The sequence below is a fragment of the Mastigoproctus giganteus genome, chromosome 14, assembly GCF_048544385.1.
Source record: "Mastigoproctus giganteus isolate SK-2022 chromosome 14, ASM4854438v1, whole genome shotgun sequence".
Lineage (NCBI taxonomy): Eukaryota > Metazoa > Arthropoda > Arachnida > Uropygi > Thelyphonidae > Mastigoproctus > Mastigoproctus giganteus.
Window position 1 is genome coordinate 31,729,021 of NC_143588.1, and position 21,398 is coordinate 31,750,418.

At 37.5% G+C, this 21,398-nt stretch overlaps 1 protein-coding gene across 2 annotated transcripts in view; it reads right to left on the minus strand.

Moving 5' to 3' along the window:
- Fs(2)Ket (Importin subunit beta Fs(2)Ket) overlaps positions 1-21,398 on the minus strand; it is a 277,390-nt gene that overhangs the window by 137,576 nt on the left and 118,416 nt on the right. For both annotated transcript variants that reach the window (XM_090388864.1, XM_090388863.1), the window contains exons 9-10: positions 12,272-12,443; positions 7,266-7,510 (exon numbers count right to left, since the gene is read on the minus strand). In XM_090388864.1, the coding sequence (XP_090244990.1) occupies positions 7,266-7,510; positions 12,272-12,443 (417 nt within the window). The remainder of the gene's footprint in view (positions 1-7,265; positions 7,511-12,271; positions 12,444-21,398) is intronic.

Sequence of the window (21,398 nt, forward strand, 5' to 3'; positions counted from 1 at the left end):
GATGTAGTTGACTGCATAAGAATTAATAGCAAAATAGCATTAAAACTATGGGGTATTTCCACGTTTATTTTATTTTACCTTTCATTTGCTAATTCACAAATTACCCTCTTTCCAGGACCCTTTTCCCATGAAACTACTGGTTGTTTTCGATCTCCGCCACCTGTTGGGCAACACTTGTCAGCAGCCCCCCTTTATTCATTAATTTTGTGACATCGCCACTGTCCTCTCGCAAACTCCAGAACAAAGGTTCCCCACTGGGGACCAGTAGGGAACCTTTGTTCTTTTCTTTACTTTTTTTTTTTTGTTCTTTACTTTGCCCGAATTGCCTCACGAATGACTCATCACATTATAACTCACATGCTAGAAGGAAGGGGATGAATCAGATTGGCCCACCTGGTATCAATGGTTCAACTGTTGATAATTCTGCTGCTCAGATAGCTGAGAAATACTGTGCATCCATTTTTAAAACAGTAACGGATCAGTGTTAGTGGTGGTAAAGTGTAGGATATTGGGAGTGACATTCTGCTACGTAATGGGTGATAACATAACCGGAGTAAGCCGGGCTGAAAGTCTAAGTGTAATTTTAGATTTGTGCTAATATTCTGTCTCAAATATTCTATAGTGAACCTGGTGCAATATTTTAGCACTAGCAAGGGCACATGATGCAAGAAAGCAAGCTTATATCATCAGCAGCCCCCCCTTCTCATTTCATTCACCCACCCGCTCCAAATGTTTGTCTAGTTCTGCCTTGAAAAACATGATCAATTTTTTAAAGGAATATGGAGCATTGCTTGTAATATTTGTGTTATATGCATTTATACACACTAATAACGACAATGGCCAAAATATGCACATGTACATATGCAATTGCATATTGTGCCACTGTAGTTGTTATCGTATATTAATTTGTAGTCTACTGATAACTTTTAAAAAGCAAACTGTACTTAATGCATGCACTCTTCTCCCACTGTTGACACTGAATATCACATTGCATTTCACCAACTGAAAGAGTTTAATTTTAACACCATTCCATTGACAGCACCAATGTTGAGCTTGTGATAAATCTGACAATAACACTTTAATACTGAGTGATGGAGAAATAAAAAAAAGTATCAAAAATGGAGGTTAATGGCAAATGTGAATCAGTGTTCTTTCAAAACTGAGTTTCTACACAGTGTTGAAAACTAAAGAAAGGAATTACTATATTGTTTCTGTGAGTTTTCCTCACTTATACGTTGATATATTTGCTGTCACCTATATTTGAGAGAGAGAATTTTCAGAATGTTAAATAATAGCAAAATCCAAAAAATTTGTAAACAATGGTTGAAAAGTAAATGTCTGGAATTCATACCTAAAAGCTAACACTCACTTCTGGGCCAAGTTGTAAATCAGAACAAAACAATTTTATCAAAAGTTTATTCTGTGTACATAAAATAACCTCAACACAAGCAAAATACAAATAAAAGTGTGTACTAAGCCATAAACAAAAATGAATCATTGCTGCTGCTAATAGCCCAGAGTGCTGACAGAATTGAGCAGTTCATTTCAAGTGCCTTTACTTTTACACCATTCGTATACAGACCGCTTAAGAACAGCCACCTATGTGCATTGTGATATGTTGGATGCTGGGCCGTAATGCATATAAACATTAAGGCACAGCACTTGAACAAGTCAGACACAGAGAAAATTAAATGAGAAGATACTGATTTGTTTTAACTGTCTGACAATTTGGAACACTGCTGCTTTACATACTTAATTTTTTTCAGCAAATCTTAGCCTCTTGATAACTTAAACTGAAGCTAAGATTTCTAAGACTTCTGTTTTGATTTAGAGAAACCAAAGCAGCCACTATAAAACAGTCAAAGATGAACTGTATGCGTAAAAGGGAACTGAGTTCAATTTACATCTCTAAATTCTAGCAATAAAAATGGTGCAGTCAAGTGTAAACATTTACTATTTATTGCACCACTGTCTAACAATAATCTGACTAATAATGATAATATAATAAGACTACTAATAATAAAAATATAATCTGCATCCTTTCCTGAAACAAATTTAGAAAAGGATGTACAGTAAACCTCCGCTATTCGCGGGGGTTACGTTCCTGAGAAATGTCGCGAATACCGAAAATGCGAATACTGAGTTATGGCTCCCATAGTAATAAAGGGGTTCCGTTCCACAGTATGAAATATATAAGAAAAAGTAGTCTAAAATTTTGTCTATGTATGTATTATATGTACCTTCATAATATGACTATGTACATAGACAGTACATAGTGAAATGCAAGCATATGGCATCAAAATGAAAATAAGAAACAATTTAATATTAAATGTAATATTTATTAGAAATTTCAAACAAATCTTTCAAACCAGTGCCTTTGCTAGCAAAAAAAACTTATCCCGCCAGTGCTGTCACCAGTTTCACTAAAGTGTTGACAAAGGAGTTTTGCCTTTTTATGAATGATGAGTGAACTTAAGGGAATTTTATTTTGAGTTCGGTCTTCTATCCACAGATTTAAAGCTTTTCCATTTTTTCTAATTTAACATCACGAGTTACAGAGCAAATTTTTGAAGCAATTAGCACGTTTTCACAGACACTACGGCGGATTTTTTCTTCCGATTTTTTGATTGATCGTACCTTGACTCATTGATTTTATAATGTTTTGCCACTGAGGAGACACTTTCACCATTAGAAATTTTATCTAATAACTCAATTTTATTCGCCAATGTCATCACCTTCTTTGATATTTTCACATTTCTCTTGTTATTCGTAGCCATATTTTTGTAGGGGTTAGAAAGAACTTGTCCACAATAAAGTCACTTTCTTCCGTTAACACACTTGAAAGTCTGTTTTACACTGAAAACGGTAGATTTATCATGTAAATTTACCGTTTTGTAAGCATATAAATTAAAAGCAAATGACGAAACCTTCCATGACAAGCGCATAACACATACTGAACAAGGATTAGCAAGAAACATCCACGCTCGCGATTTTGTCACCCCTCTCCCCCACCCACTGAGCGCTGTTTTGACCGGGAAAGATAATTTTAGCCACATCCATGTTTTTTTATGGCGGAAAATATTCACGGCGCTTTAAAATTCACATTTTTTTAGGTTTCATTTTATATTAAATCGGCGATCACGAATACGCGAATAGCGGGGGTTTACTGTATATAATATTTTCAATAAATGTCACTTATCTGTGAATTGTTGTTAATGCCCTCATGAAAAGAGGAGCAGTTACTATAGGTAAAAAGATAGTCTTCTTACCTAAAAGATTAATTCATTGAAATATTTTCCCAAACATACAGGCATTCATTCTTCACACTACTATCTAGAAGGATAACAGAGCATATGTCAAGATTATTTTGGATAGGAAATCAACAGGATATATTATTTATATTTGGTTTTCAAGGGGATTGTCTTTTCCGTTTACTTTATCTTTTATGAAATTGGCTAACACTAATATTCTAGAAGGTGACAGTGCTAATGCTAGCAATCCTTGTCATACAGAATCTCTGCACTTGTTTAATCTATGTTCCTTATTGGATGCATTCACAAGGGAGAATCACACAGGGCAAACATTTTTCATGATGTTGATGTGAAGGCATATACAAATGGGAAGGCTTCTGTTTATGTTAACACTCCTTTGCTTAGAAATACATATTCTTATGAACTGCTCTATCCATCTTTAATCAGCTATTTCTCAAGGAAATCTAAGGTTACCACAAACTTTCACAATATTGTGGAAGTTTTTCAGCAATCTGATGAGCCTGTGATAAGGTTTATAATCACCCAGTTTCTAAAAAAGAACAATGGGACATCAAACTGCAAGATCAAGAATTTGTTTAATGCATTGTTTGTAGCTAGTTTACTTTAGGAGTAAGGAAATGGGATTTCAAATCTTTAAAGAGGACCTGGATACTGCTGATGATGCATCACATATATGCCGAGAAATATAAATTATGCAATTGACAGTCAGTGTAGATTTTTCCCTACTCGTTCGAAGAGCAGAACAGTGGTACACAGACAAGACATTGCAGATTTGCAATGTCATGTCTGTCTGAGCAGGAGATCAGAAACTTGAAGGAGACATTTACTAAACAGACTGATAACACCAAGAAGAGCAAGAAAAATTTGAGTTTTATGAGGAGAATTCCCGCTCAAATTCAATCTCTGCCTCGGATTGTCAGAAATCAAGCTCCTTAAACTAAAAAGTCCAAACAGAGGTTCTCTCAACACTGCTCATACTTAGTGAGCATTGAGGTCAAATGTGCTCCTCATTCATCCTGGAACAATGATTTTGCACCCTGCAATTTTTTTATTTTTATTATTTATTTTCAAAGTTAAAGAAGAGGCTGTGAGAAAAACTTTTCCAGTCACCAGAAGTTGCAAAAATAATAGCTGCAACTCTCACACATTTCAAAAAATGGTTTCCACCATGTCTTTGAAGAATGGCAGAAACATTAAAACAACCCTGAAAATATGGATGATTAATAAACATATGCTGCTTTTAATAAGCAGCATATGATTAATAAACATATGCTGCTTTTTAAAAAAAAAAAATCATGTTCAATCTTTATTGAACAGCCCTCATACAATATTAAAATTAAACACTGTACTGTGTACTCTGCTCTTTGAAAAGAAGTCTTTTCAAAGAGCACAGTACACAATTGCTCATGCTGGCTGATGCTTAGTTGCACTACAAATAGAACCTCTCCTACAAGTATAATGCTATTTGTTTAAAACACAAACAAGTGGCCAGTCATAAAGCATAAACAACAAACCCAAACTATCTGGCTTTATAGAGTTAATATCTTTACTTAGGCATCATTTGTAGTTAAGAGTGACTTCCAGCACCACTTAGACAGATACACAATACGCATGGTTATTTTATGTGGGTTGCTGCAAAACTAATGCATTAAATTTTTTTTTTCTTGGTACCACTGCAGGTATGGCAACTTTACCTGTACCTCACTTGAAGTAGTCAATTCCGGTTATTTGGGACACCTCGGGACTAGTGCATTTTTGCCCGATTAAGCAGCTGCCCCAATTATCCAAAGTTTCACGTAAAAAAAAGTTAAAAATACATGGACCCCAGCTTTACAATTGGTTCACTGTACAATCAAATCATGTTACGATGGAGTCACCATGGTAAAGTACCGTTCACTATACGATGTGTAGTAAGCGCCGGTCATTGTGATCATGTTTGTAAATTGAATTTTAATTCTATTAAACAGCAATTCTAATTAGTGAAAAGAGGAGTAATATTATCCACAGGCTATAAAAGTAAAGATATATTAAGCACAAATTTACCCTTTATTACCTTATTTATTATCACATATCATTTAATTAAAAAATTAAATGATATGTGATAATCGGAATAATTAATACGTACAGTAATTTGTACATACCAACTAGTTGACATTTCTGTTCACTGACATTTGTGGGTGGGGGGTAATTTAAAACAATAAAAAGATAAGCAATCAATAACAAAGAACAAGCACCCACACAAATCGCAAGTAATACGATACACGCAAGTGAGAACGGAGTAACAAGTTACAAAGCTTTAAAAATAGGAATGAAGAGAAGATTCTGAAAATTAATTTTTATATGATTGAAGATTCCATGGAAGTGTAAACATATTTCACCATAATAACCCACAGAATTCCAGCTGTCGGTATTATCGCAAATTCAGTAAGATCGAGTTTACTGTCCATTTACGATAGATTTCACTAACAGAAAAGCCCAATAAATAGGTGACTGCTAATTGTTTTTGTTTTATGGTTGTGACCTCCAGAAATCCAACTGAACCATGTGGTACGGTCGGAGACGATTGTAGGGTAATCTCCACTGCTGCGGTCTCCTGCCTCGATTAAACGGCATGTTGTCCCAATTAAGCAAAGTAAACCCTGGCTATTTTCTTCATTGGGTTCTGTTTTTTTTTAAGATTTGCCCCAAATAAACGGCTGCCCCGATTAACTGGTGGCCCAAATAACCAGAATCCACTGTACTTACATTTATTTTATCACACAGATTCTCTTCACCACTGAACCATAAGCTGCATCCCCCACCCCACAAAAGTTGCCATTAGCATTCCCCATGAAAGCTATCTTTCTAAGAACTAAACAGGTGGAAATTTGATGGCACATGATCAGGACCATAGGGCATAGAAGTCTATCTGAATTGTGCAACTCTGTCTGCCTTATCAGGATGCAGACGGTGGGGGGGGAGCATTTGTCATACTGAAGGAGAAATTTTCATTTCTTCCCCAACACATGCAATTTGTTTTCAGATTTTATATTGTCTCTACACAGTAGGCAGAATCGATCATGCGATCCTATAACAAGAGTTATCCAAGGATAATCTCCCTGCCTTGCCTGAAAAACAGAATATTTGATTTTTCACCAGAATCATCAACAGAATATTTGATTTTTCACCAGAATCATCAACAGAATATTTGATTCAGGTTTAACAATAAAGAGGAAATTAAAAGCTCAGCTGTTTAGCTGAGCTTTTAATTTCCTCTTTATTGTTAAAGAGGAAATTAAATTTCCTCTTTATTGTTAAACCTGAATCGGTGTCAAAGAAGGACCTCCCTGGACTGCAGCTTTGACTATGGTTCACAGTGATATATCCACATCTCATCTTCAGCCACAGTGCTGTCAAGGAAATCATCTATGGTCTCATACTCTCTAGAAGACTAGTATAAGAATGCACTCTCTGCTCCTTATGATCTGGCATACAAACCACCACCATCACTGAAATGTGTAACCCACTGCCTAACTGTGCTTACACCAACTCCTCATGTCCTCAATGGACACAATGTCCTCCACATTTAGAAACTCAATACACTGTTGTTTCGTAGGCACATCAACATCACCCTCCATTTTCATGGACTAACTTGACTGGACTGCAAGTTACACAGATTACAAATTTCAACACTGAATGCCTTATAGCATTCATATCATTGAAACTTGCAGGATATTTGTAGGAATATTTAAATTTTCACCTGCCTTCATTGCATTTTGTATGCAACATCACAAGAATGAGGGAAGAAAAAATTAATTAAATGCATTAGTTTGAGTGTCCCACTGCTTCCCAATTTCACTTTAGTTTGTGAAGTTCTGAGAATTTAAATTCACAAAATATATAATAAAATTAGCCTAAAAGCCCTGTCCAAGTTTATCTGCAAAGAATCAGTGTTTAATTATTTTGTATTATGTTAAGGCATCAAAGTGATGATTAAAGAAGAAACAAACTTACCCAGCAAACATTTGCAGCCACTCTTGGTTCTGCACCTAGGCCTTTGACTAAAGCTTCTAGCAGTGGCTTGAGGTAGTTTTCATTAATTATAGCTTCTGGAATAAGTTCACACACCCTACCAATTGTCCATGCTACAGTGTCCCGAACTACAACACTTTCATCTTCAGTCAACTCAATTAACATTGGCATAGCTTGTTCTACAATCACTTTCAAATTGTTTGGTTCAGGGCCCTCCAAGATACAACCTTAAATGTATAGAAAAATAATTCTTTTTTTTTTTTTTTTTTTTAAATAAAAAAATAAATAAATAAACTTTAAATAATGCACACAAAAAAATAACACTAATCACTATAATGGAAACCAACAGTGCATATTTTGATGGAATTAGAATAGATTTGGTTTGTGGAACAGAGCAAGCATAATTATCATTATTCTGGCAATGTAGGGAGAATTTTAATTTATGAACCTCAGTGATACAAACCATTACCTTCTAAAATTATTTTTCGCGGTATGAATGAAAGATCCATTGTACGGAGTATAAAAGTAATCTACCATAACAGCACAATGCAGTGCTTTATTTATGTTGCTTAAATTGTTTAAGCAATGTACATCAAGCTGGGCATTCATTATCATATAAGGATTGATCAGAATTCAGTAAATGCAAAAAAAATAATTTTATTCAGTGGTAAGTGTGGCAGATGAAGTAGTTGAAGAATTAAACCACCAGTCAGTCCTGGAGAGTCATTTCTACATTTCAGTCTGGCACTCAGAGTACTAAACTCCAAGAAGTGTTACAAAAATAACAGAAATTTCATGCTTATGAATTTCATCTGAAATGCAAAGTAAAACCAGCTTATTTTCCTGAGCTAAAATTGCAGCTGTTTCTCAAAAAACTTGATGGTAATTCTCAAAATCAGGTTTTGTTTTCTGATGAAGCCATATTTCACAAGGTGCCATAAATTTTGACAATTGTCATAATTGGAATTCTGAAACACCTTCTGCTGCAATGGAATATGCATGCATGCATTGCTGAACTTTTTATTTTTGTCAAAAAAAAAAAAAAATAAATAATAAATAAAATAAAAATAACTAGTAGGAATAAAATTTCTAGTGGGAACTAATTTCCCATCCCTACGCATGGATATACATTTAACAGCTGCCACCCCCTGTGGTTTTAACTCTGAACAGATCTCATCTTCAGTCACACCCATCAGATCCCATTCCGCGATGAGTTCAGTGTCTTGTGTGTGTGTGTGTGTGTGGGCGGGGGGGGTTATAGTGACAGGCATTCCCCCGATAGATGTAGCACGGAGGAGCTGTTCTGAGTGTACATCACTTCTGGTTTCTACAAGTATGTCATCTGAACGAAACCGTTTGAACAGGGTCTGAACAGAGCCTGCCAACCCTTCTGGATAAAGAAGGGTGACATTTTTCCTATAGGCTTCTCACTAGTTGAGTGAATTATCAGGAACCGAGGTGTTGGACCTGATAAAACCTCCTTTTTCTGTCTTTTTGCAGAAGCGACTTTCTTGATCTACGGTCAAATTTTTAGTTAGGGACCGGGTTGGGGGCCCAGAAGAAATTAGTTTATCAGGATTCATAAAGTTTTTTAAGTGGTTCAGTGCCCGGGCTCCACACCCACCAAGGAGCCCACAGTGATGCCCACTACCCAGGATGCAATAAATGCGCTCGGGAGTTGAATGCGAGGGCTACCCAGACACCATACCCGCACTGCCGCCAGCCTGAATGCTATCCCTCAGACCATGAGGGTAGAGGTGTGGCATTGACACGGCTGACCCTCGCAGGCGAGCCTACTAGCCAATTGATCCTAGCCGGGCCTTCCAGGACCACCCGTCTTGTTGAAGCAGGGGCCAAAGTGGTGTATTGAAGCTGGGACCCTCAACCACCAGGATCCCCCTTTCCGAATTTCCACGGGTCGCAGCACACAGCAAACACGCCGGATTCCATTGATGTTAGCCTGGAACCTAGGCTGTGGGCATTGGATCCCAGTGGTGCTAACTGGGGGTCCAGCAGCGTCACTGGGAGGTCCCCCTCACCACGTACAGGTGCCCACGTCGAGGGGACACTGGATCTGATTATCATTAACAAATCCTTCAAGCGTTAAAAACTTTCAGGAAAGGAACTGCTAGGGGAAGATGATGATCCATGTCAGAATCATTCAAAAATATAACTACTATCGTGGGTAAAAGGGAAGGGATGTTTTTGCAAAAAGACTACAATGATCTAGGCAGCTTTTAAATTCTTTTCAGTGGGATCAAATGATTATGATCATAGTAACAGCAAATTCTGAGTGGAAAGCAGTCAAGGAAATAAATGTAAGTTCTAAGTTTGGCGAAGGTAAAGAAAGCCAACATGAGAAACTTTGGATAACTTACGCGGAAAATTAGTTTCCTGATACGGCACTCTAGCGCTGCTCGCTTGGTAAACAGACAGTAGGTGTTATCGGTCTGGAGCAAAGTTGAGAACGATATATTGACTGACAGGTAGGCGTGGCAAACGATCTACTGACTGCTGCGCAAACACAACACACGATAACATAGGGTTAGTATCATTTTAGAAGCACTAATGGTAACTTTCCCTAATGAATGCTTTCCATAATGGTGAAAAAAGGTCAGTTTGCCTCCACTTGAATCCCATGGGCACTTGGGATTCAAGTGGAGTAACCCTTCCCGAGGTGGAGGGGGGGTAACCTAACCTTTTTTCTTTAGAATCAGATATATTTAGAAATACATTCATAAAAAATAAATTTTATGACTGTATTTTTCTTTTCTTGTTCAATAATATGCCCTAATGGTGAAAAAAGGTCAGGTTACCTCCACTTGATTCCATGTGAGCTTGAATCCCTCCCGAAATGGAAGGGATAACCTAACCTTTTTTCTTTAGAATCATGGGTGGACTAGCGCATAAATTGTTTATTAACAAAATATTAATTTTTTATTACTGTACTTTTATTTTTAAAGAAACTCATGCGGATACACACGTATCATAACGTCAATCAACACCTCAATAGCTATTCACTACATATATAAAGAATCTTTTTCTTTTCCTATTATTTCCTAACCTAACATTTAAGGTTAGGTCAAGGAAACCTTTTCTATTATTTCCTAACCTACCATTTAAGGTCAGGTTATGAAATACTGTATAATGAAAAATAAAGAAACCTTTTCCTTTTTTCGTAACCAAACCTAAATCAACAATATAGTAAAAACACTCGAACTCCAAAAATCTGCTTTTAATAACGAGAAAAAAAAAAAAAAAAACAAACAAAGAACATAAAAATGAACAGAAAGAAACTTTTATTAATTTAGTTTTCGTCAAAAAAATCAACCAACATTTTATTTTCCTTACAAATGTCTTCCATCTTTAAAAGATTCATCGCTACTATTGCCTGTTTACCGTTCATCACAAAACTATTATTCACCATTCTTTACTCAAATACATATTATAATGCCAACCAATGACTACACAATAGCTTGTTCTCTGTCGCACCCACCACCAATCACTTCATCGCTTGCCACGCCTACATGTCAATCAATATATCCTTCTCGATTTTGGCTACAGACCGATAACACCTACCATCTGTTTACCGAGCAAGCGGAGCTAGAGTCAGGTGTCGGGAAACTAATTTTCTGCATAAGTTATCCGACGTTTCTCGCCGTTCTCGTGTTGGCTTTCTTTACCTTAGACCTAAGTTTTTATACCAACTAAAAGATATTGTTCAAAGTTTAGACCTAAATGGAGATTAGATGAGCTGATGAGACTGACGGCAGAAAATAAAATGTACACGATAATTATATACTATTAGGGTACAAAAGCTAATAAGCATGTATAACCTATTGCACAATCAAGTCATTGAGGGGTTGGGGAAGCTAAGGTAGGTAAGTTTTGCTAAGAATGACAAAAGTAACAAATAATAATTTGCACATGTTGACACTAGAAGGAAAGGTACTGACCACACTGGTTCCCTAGATATAGCTGGCGTAACTAGTGATGATTCTGTTCAGATTGCCAACAAACAATATTTTGTATGAACATTCGCATGTGAAGAAATTGTTAGGTATGGGAATTCCAGAAGTATACCAAGTTATAACTGGGAGCTAAATGATTTTGTGATAATTGAAGAGGAAGTGGAAGAGCAACTGCTGAAACTAAAAGTAAATAAGGCATGTTGCTAGGGCTAACAGAATCTCTCCAATTATATTAAAAGATGAAGCAAAAGAGGGAATCAACTTTTAGCCATGGTTATGAAAGCATTATTGGATTCAGGGAAGGTCTCCACAGATAGATGGGCAAATGTTTCTTCCATTCAAAGAGGAAGATCAAAGGTAAAAAAAAGGAGCCAGTAATCAAAAGAAGCAATGTAAGATCATCTTTGCAGGAATGCAGTTATAGAGTAATCACAACACAGATTTGTTAAGGGGAGATATTGTCTGACCCATCTGATTAATTACTATGGTGTAGTTAACAAAGAAATGGATGAAAAAATAGCTGACAGCACATACAGTAGTCATCACATATAGCAGTACAAATTGGAGAGATTGTTATTTGGTTTTTAGGAGCATTAGCAACTAAGGCCATATTGCTCCGGGATATGCGGTGGTCATTCCCTGACCTTTCCGCATCCTCCGTATTTGGTGGTGACGGGCTCGAACCCCAATCTAATCAAGAAGCGTGTGCTACGCACTGCTGCTCCTTCCCACCTGGCTACGGAGGCGCCGCAAATTGGAGAGAATCATGGCATTAAGGGCAGGTTACAGAATGGTTATCAATAGCTCCTATTCGTCATGGACTAATAGTATTAGGGGATCCTTCAGTGCTAGACCTCCTTACAGATTTCAATATTTAAAAATAATATCTATGAAGGTCAATGCTGAAGTTTATTGATTGAAAGGAAATAAGAGCTTTGTTATTAAAAAAAAAAACCCTCAATTCAACTAGCCATTCGAGGATAAAACTTATTCAAGCAATTAAAAAATTTTACTTACCAAATGCCATAACTGCAGCATCACGATATCGCCAATCTGGATGCTTTATGTGATTCTTAACAAATGGAAGAACGTGGGGTACAATAGCATCCTCACAGCAGGTAGACATTAGCATCAAACAAACACCAGCTGCTTTACATGGATTCCAGTCATCTTCATCATCGTGCTCTTCCTACAACCACAAATTTAAGAAGCATTTATAGAATTACACATTTTTAATACAAAACTGTTACTTGTAGTTGTAATTTCCAATTATTCAAAAATGAATGGATTGTAAAAACCTATAATGCTTTAAGAGTTAAGACTTTACCAAAGTATATTAAAATAGCAGCCTCATTCCTTTCACAATTTTTAATGAAAACACCAAAACTTGATATTTCAATAATTTAAATGTTTTCTCCTAACTTTTACTACTATTTCTCTTCTATAGTGTTTTGTATGTGTTTATACAGTCAGTTCTTACAGGATTACTTCCAAGTTGAGAAATATCTTTGTATGGAGCAAGGTCCACATGAATAGTGCACGTATATGGAAAGGAAAAAAAAGCTAGAAATCTGCCACTGCTTGACTTTTCATTAGCAAGGGTACTTGTGCTAATGAAAAGTTTCTAATGCTGGAGACTAGACTGGATCAGATTTAGCTGCAGGCCTACCTTTGGACAAGGCCACTCAGTGAATGGTAAGAAGAATTCAGACTTACCTGCAAGATGTTAAGAATCATATAGAGAATGAGAGCGAGAGATTATTTTAGTTTAAAATTGGCTGTTGCTATTTGGTTGTTGTTGTGATGGAGTTTTACGACACACAGGTTTCCAGGGCCATATTGTGTCTTTCAAATGGTTAGTACAAAATACATTTTTTTTTTTTTTTTTTGTAATAGGTGTTATATTTTATGATATATACCTATACAGTTTAGAAAGGTAAACAGTTCTGTTTTATTAGGATAATCTCTGAGAATCTGCATTAATGTTAATGATGAATGTGCATTAGCAAATGATTTAAAGTGTTTGAGCGGATATTTAGAAACTAAGGACAGTCCACTAATAAATGACAGTCAGCTGTACATGACATGATGAGCATTGACAGGCACTATCATTCATTAATAGATACAGGTGAGTGAAGTGAGTATGCCCAATCCTAAGCCTTCCCAACATTATTTCATCTCGCCTGTTTTTTCGGAAGCTGGAGAGCTACAGCTTTGGTTCTGGTTTTATTTGGTAGAGTTTGTTTCCTGGATAACCTTTCCAGATTAGTGACCAGCTATTATAACATGCTTTACAGATAGATAATGTGTTTGTAATCTGTATACGGAACTTGAAAAGTCTGCAAAATAGTAGGTCTGGTTGTTTGACTGCAAGGTCTGCTCTTTCATTGCCAGCTATTCCAGAATGTCCTTGGATCCAACAGAATATTACAGTTTGGTTCAACTAATTACAAGCAAGTAACTTGGAATGTATTTGTTTCATTATAAGGTTACCACTAATTACATTCATGAGTGAGTCGGTGTATATTAAAGCAGGTGTAATTAAAAGTTCAGTAATCCGATCAAGAACTAAATTTTTTTTTTTTTTAATGAAAACCCTAAACATGAGAGGTATTAGAACCTATAGTACTTAGTACCATGCTTGGATTGGAGATTGAGAAGACAAGAGAAGATATTTGTTGCCATTAGACTAACTTCTGTAGACTGTAATTTTCAGGAAATACATATGAAGGAAGGTTGTTCCAGAAAACGGCAGTTGAATGAATAAACAATGAAGATGAAAAGTTTTCTTCAAAAAGGCCTCTGAGGTTGGGAAAGTTCATATTCATAATATTATATTAATACACCAACCGTTGAGTTAAAATAATAATTTAATACTGTATATATACCAACATAATAAAATACCAAAATTTTTAAAATACAATAAAATATATAAGGTTAAAAGCATTAAAACTGTACAATTGTAGCTTTCGGGGGCATCTGCCTCTTTTCTCAACAAGAAATAATGCTTGTGCAGCACATCCTTAAGTATCAGGTTCACGGCACACGTGGTTGATCAGGCGCATGAACAAAAGTTCCTACACAATATAAAACGTGCCCCAGAACCAGCTCAGGAACGTGGTAAACAAAAACGCTCATCTTTTGAGAGGACTATAGCCTCAAAAAGGGGGTGAAGCCGCACATTCCCTATTCATAGTATTGTTATCGGATGAGTAAATCCACAAGCTCTTGAGCCACTTGCAGTCCCAGTACCTATGCGCCTGATCAAGGAGGACAGCATTTTCTGGGGAGACCTGGTGCTGTTTTTCCCAAAAATGTTCAGCAACAGCGGACTTGTCAAACTCTGCAGTCTGTATGGTACTCGTGTGTTCCCCCAGACGATCCTTAAGCCGCCGCACGTTTCCCCCACAATCCGGGCATTTAATCTCGTATATAACCCCACTACTAGAGTCCCTTAATATGGGGTCCTTAACTTGCGACACTACTGTGTGCAACCTCCGACCTGGAAGCTGCACACAGCGTGCTTGATAATCCCGAAATACCTTGCAATGCATTCTGTAAGGCCCGGATAGTAGGGAATGTAAGCTGTGGTAACCGGAGCAGCCAATTCTCTATGGATAGACTCCATTCCTCTACTATATTTATCCACGATCCTCTGGGGGTAACCGCATTTCATAAGGTCCACTGCAATTCGTGAAATTTCTTTCTTTCTCTCTCTCTCCTCAGAGGTACTACAGTGAGTCCCAATCCTATCAAATAGTGCCTTAGCAACGCTATTCTTATGTTGTCTAGTCTGCACCGATCTGTAGTGGGTGTACTGGCTCCAGCACATTGGTCTTATAAATTGTGGTTTTAAGCCTGGAGCCATCTCTGTATACCATTACATCCAGGAATGGGAGGGTACCACCTGCCTCTACCTCTGAGGTAAACTGCACAAATGGAGAAAAACTGTTGAGAAAACCAAGCACATCTTCCTCTCTCTCCCCCTTTGAACAATAGTAAATGTGTCATCCACATATCTTTTACACTTACGCATAGGGAACTCCAATCCTCCAAAAATCCTGTTTTCTAATTCCTCCATGGCTAGATTCGCCCATAGCTGTGCCATGAACCTGCTTGTACATCACTCCTTGAAATAACATAGCAGTACTCGAGAGACAATTCTACACAACAAATATCTTCAATGTTTAAATGAGACCTAGCACTTAAAGTGTCAGCTTTCTGTAGGGCCATTTTAACACATTGAACCCCATGTGTTATAGGAATACATGTAAACAATGACTACATCCAACGATTCACCTCTATAGTCTGACTCTTCACCAAAGCTCACGAATTCTTTACTATCTTTAACAACGAATAATTGCCCCCATAGTGGAATTGCTCCCACTATGGGGGCAATCAGCTTTGTCAAAAATCTAGACAGCATTGGTAACCCTACCTACCCTTTTTGAGGCAACAGTCCTTTCAAAAGATGAGCGATTCTGTTTACCACGTTCCCGAGCTGCTTCCGGTTCTGGGGCAGGTGTAGGAACTTTTGTTCATGCACCTGATCAACCACGTGTGCTGTGAACCTGATACTTAAGGATGTGCTGCGCAAGCATTATTCCTTGTTGAGAAAGGAGGTGGACGCCCCCAAAAGCTACAAATGTACAGTTTTAATAGTTTTAACGCCTTTTACCTTATATATTTTATTGTATTTTAAAAATTTTGGTATTTTATTTTGTTTTCAGGCTTTATTCATAATCAGTTATTGTAAATAGATTACGTTACAGTATCCTCTGTATTGTTACTATATATACAGTATTAAATTATTATTTTAACTCAACGGTTGGTGTATTAACGTAATATTGTGAATAAGATGAAAAGTTAGTTTATTGTTGGCAGCACTTCTTCAGACTGTTTTGAGAAAGAGAGGGGAAATTATATAAGCCAATTCAGAAAAACAGTGGCCATGCTGTATGCCTATAGAAAAGGCATGCAGCAGAAACAGTACGTCTATGAGACAGCAAGCGGAGAGACGAGATGAGTCATTAATTAACCTAACTGCCCTCTTCTGAATGGAATCTAGAAGCCTGAGAGGTTTTGGGGGCACCGCTCCAGATGTGGAAACAATATTCCATGGTAGGGCAGATTTGCAATTTGTACAGAATGAACAGCTGTTTGGAAGAAAAGTAACGCCGAGAGCGAAAGAGAAAACCAAGTTTTTCAGATGCAGAGGAAGCAATATTTGTAATGTGCTTGTGCCAAGTGAGATTATAAGTCATGGTAATCCCCAAAGGCGATATATTATTTTGCCTAGAAATCTGAGTGTCACCAAAGATAAGCATAGGAGCAGAAGAATCCATATTGCGGGAGATATAAGACAAGACTGAGTTTCAGAAGGGTTGAAATCAATTAAGTTGTCTTTGCCCCACTGGAGAATTACTTAGAGATCAACATTTAAGGAATTGGTAGCAGATATTCAAGAAATTGAAGCCGATTGAGCAGGGCAAGGTTTCTCAAAATGGAAAGTGGAATGCAATGTGCTATCATCGGCAAAACTATGGATAGGATTTCTGGTCAATGGAAGGAGGTCATTAATAAACAAGAGGAAGAGAGTAGGGGCAAAGAACTGAACCTTGCGGGACACCAGCATTAGTGGAGAAGTTAGAAGACAGAGCCATCTACCACCACCCTCAGTGAGCAATTAGAAAAAAAAACTGGATAACCAATTACAAAAAAGTTGGCAAACCATAAGATGGAATCTTGTTTACAAGACTTATGCCAAACACGATCGAGAACCTTTGAGTTGTCAAGAGCAAATGCTTGTGTTTCACTTAACTTTTCTATCGCTGAACTTTTCTTTCTTTCACTGAACTTTTCACTGAACATTCTTCTCTTGAACAGCCTTAGCACATTTATTGGAAAGCCAAGGTTTAGCTAAAGAACGAGATTTTAAAGTGGAGTGTAGGATAATGGATTCCATTCTTAAAAGAATAATTTCACTGACACGATCTGAACAAACATTGACATCAGAAGTCTGGAAACAGTAATCTGTCCAAGTAAAAGAAGAAAAGAAATCTCGCAAGTGATCCCACTTTGCATTCTTGTAATGCCAAACAATACGAGGTTGGGAATTGACAATACGAGGTTGGGAATTGCCATGAGATAAAGGCTCCATTGGAGAAGAGACAATCACCAAGTTGTGATCTAAAGTGCTTAAAGGACCACTCACTTTGACCGTGTACTTACAAGGTTGTTTGTGAGAAAAAGATCAAGCGTGTTGGCTGTATGGTTAGGATTGTCCGGTATTCTTGTAGGTAAATGAACAATCCGTGCAAGGTCATTAGTAACTGCAAAAGCCTCAGCATCTCGACCAGCTGGGTCGGTGTGACTAGAAAATGGAAGCCAGCTGGAGTTGTGAACATTAAAATCACCAAGGAAAATTACCTCACTGTTAGGAAAGTTGGACTGGAGAAAGTCAAGTTGCAAAGAGAGGAAGTCAAAGAGCTCCAAGTGATTAGTGGAGTTGGGGGAAATGGCAGAGACATGAATTTCACAGAATGAGGTAGAGAGATTTTAAGCCAGAGAAGATCAAAAAGAGGATATTTAAAATTACCAAGTCTCTAACAGGGAATATCGGAAGGGGACATATGCACAAGTACCACCTTTGAGGCAAAAGGAATCATACAGCGAATAATTTGGGCCACTGAGATGAGCAGTAGTTGAAGCAACCGATAACTGAGATTCTGTCAGAAAAAGTACATGGGGTTTGGCAGACTTCAAGTGGAAATGGACATCGTTGAGATTAGAATTGAGACCACATATATTTGTGAAATGAACTAGGAAGGGTTTGGGAGGTTTAGACCTTTTTGCAGATAAGCTTACTCTATTAGTTTGACAATTCATGGTGTATTCAATAGTAAGAAAAAGTGGGGGGGGGAGACATGATGTATGCATTAATGAAATTTTTGGATATGGTGTACACTTGGTAAGAATATACCCAGATCCTTGACATAACGTGGCCTCGACAATGCTCCCCCACATACACACTGCTCAGACTCCCTCCAGTCACTAACTGGCAGAGTAGAGGTAGCATTATAATACACTAGCTGATCTGGAAGCCTCCTAAAGAGTTACCAATAGTTTCGGTCCATTGTACTAACTAGCAGCCAGCCTGCGAACACCATTTTAGAGCTGTACCCTCGAAATGTAATGAAGATTGGATCTCGCCATGATGTCCATCATGACCTCAAAAGTCATCAGTCATACTGCATAATGGAAAAGATGGGGAAGGGTTGAAATTAATAGCACAAAGCTCAGCAGTAAAGATACTACATTCTATTGGTAATGAAACAGAAATTGCGAATAAAGGGAAGGTTGCTGCAGCACCTACTTGGGTCTCAGTCTTTGATCAATCTGTATAGGTTTTACAGGCCTCTGGATTAGAAGTTTCATGTAACTGTGCTATATTGTAGGGAAGCAAGGTGTTCTTTCCCCACTGTTGAAAATAGACATGAATTACAGGAATATTTGTCCAAAGTGAATCAGGAGGTGTCCATGTTTGAGTCAGTTCTTTTAGTCTTCTAAATGGAGCAGGTCAGTTTTCATTTAGCTTACTATTGTAAAATGACTCCCATTCGGTATTATACAGAGATCTCCAACTAGAATGAGAGAAGACGGGAGATTTTTGTAGCATACATCAAAAGTAATGTTTTCCTCCGAAGATGTAAGGGATGTTTTGAGATCCCCCTAGAGAAACTCAGAGCACTGTGCTGGATCATGTTAAATCGTTCTAAAGTAGTTTTTCTAGCAGAGTCATACACTGGAGAACCATAGTCTAAGCGGGACCTGATGAGAGCTCAATAAAGATGGATCAGGGTATGTCAATCAGCGCCCCATGACAATTGACACACACCGGAGGATATTCAATTTCTCAAGCAGATGGTCCGAAGGTCAGTTACATGTGCTTGAAAATTTACTTCCTATCTAGCATCAGGCCAAGAAAATGGACAGTGTGAGCAAGGGGTATTGGTATTGGCATGTTGTTGATCTTTAGCTCAGGATGAAGTGACGGTAATTTGCAGAAGTGAGTAGTGGTGAATTTCTGCTCAGCAAGATGATATCCTTTGCAACTGTCTTTCGATAGTATTCATATTTTGTGACTGGCAGGACATAGTGAGGTCATCTGTATACAGGCTGGCCTCGATTAACGCGATTAATTCGTCCCGCAAGCGCATTGCACAAAATGGAAACACGTTAATCGAATATAATAATCAATAGGAAAAACTACAATTGGTCCTTGACCTTCTGGAATGTCCATAAAGAATTTTAAAAATAACTTTTTAACTGTATATAATGTAAAAGACAATGAAAATAATTATGGAATTAAATGTTTATTGCATAAAACAGCTGTTCCCAAACTGTGCGCTGTGGAATATTTTAAATTTTCGAGGGAAACAGAGAGATACTTGACATCTGTTGGACACCGCACGAACTACTAGCTCGAGGTAGTTCACAGTTTCAGCATTTCTTATTAAGTTGTTTGGACCTAACTACTAAATGGAACTGTTAGGTATTTCTTTTGGTCTGGGTGCACCTTGAAAAAATTACGAGACACTAAGGGCGCCGTGAACCGAGAAAGTTTGGGAACCTCTGACATAAAATACACAATGAAGAAATGACTGTTGCGGAAATATTGAACAGTGTTGACTTTCTCTTTTCATCAATTAATCTCCAATAGCCGACAATCTTCTCTGGGCCCTGGCGAAATAAATATCACAGAGAACATCAACCCTTTTGTTTGAGGTTCTATGCGATACGAAAGATTTCATCCAGTTCTTGTACCGTTATCTCCTTCGTGGTAACATTTTCATCTGGCTCATTTAAAAATTCGAATTTTTATGCAAGTGTGCATTGACTTTATTAGCAGGAGACAAACAAGTAACACTTCTTCTGATGGTTAATGGAACACACCGAGGCGGGCAGCAGGCAAACGTTTGTTTATTGACTGTACGACTCGCGGTAAGCTTAACGCGCGATTCAAATCTTTTTCAACTATTGCATAAAATAAAATAAATCGCATTAACTGGAAATTTGCATTGTGTAAAGTGAAAAGTGGTATAATTTTTCAAATAGCATTAACTGAAAATCGCGTTAATCGAAATCGCGTTATGCGAGGCCTAGCTGTACATGTATATTTGAATGGTTTTTGGATGATCTTCCAATATGTTGTTTACCCGAATCACAAATGGGTAGCACTCAGTATTGAACCCTGCAGGACACCCTCCTCCTGAATGCAAGATGCTGACAGCTTGTTTCGATATCGGACTTGAAACGTGCATAATTTTAAAAATTTCTGAATTATTTGAAGAAGGTAGCCTCTCAGCCCCAACTGATGCATATCTTTATTAATGTCATGACGCCAAGTGGTATTGAATGCTTTGTGAATATCTAGGTTGACCATCACTAGACGCTGTTTCATGACGAAGGCATTTCATATGTTGCATTCAATTTTTGCAAGTAAATCTAGGGTAGATCTGTTTTTACGGAAATCTTATGCACCATCCTTTCAAATATGTTGCCCAAACAGCTTGTTAATGATATCGGTCTGTAATTCTGGACTAGAGTGGGATCTTTGTCTGGTTTTGGTATAGCACTGATATAGGAATGCCGCCATGAGAGGATATGTATTTTCTGAAAAGATACGGTTATTGAACAGTAATAATATGCCAAGATCGGCTTCACATAGATGTTTCAGCATACTGTATTGAATGTCATCTGGTCCTACTGCACTAATTGATGATTTGCTTAAGCATTTCTTGAGCTGAACCGAGTAAAAAGCTGGTTATAAGGAAGTAAGAGGCTAGTTTGAAAATTCAATTTTTGATGTTCTTCATTAGTTTTAATGCATTGAAAGGAGGTCGCATAAGAGGATGAAGCAGAAATATTATAAAAAGACTCTGCTAACACATTTGCAATATCAGTAGGGGAAGGTAGGCTCTGCCCATTCCATTGTATTATTGGAGATTGCAGCAGTAGAAATTTCCCACTGAGAGCCTGTATTTTTTCTGGATAATTCGAGCATCACTATTTTTGTTAATGGATGAGGATGCATGTTTTGCTTTTCTAATTTGTCTTGCTTTAGCTCTGAGTTTTTTGTAAA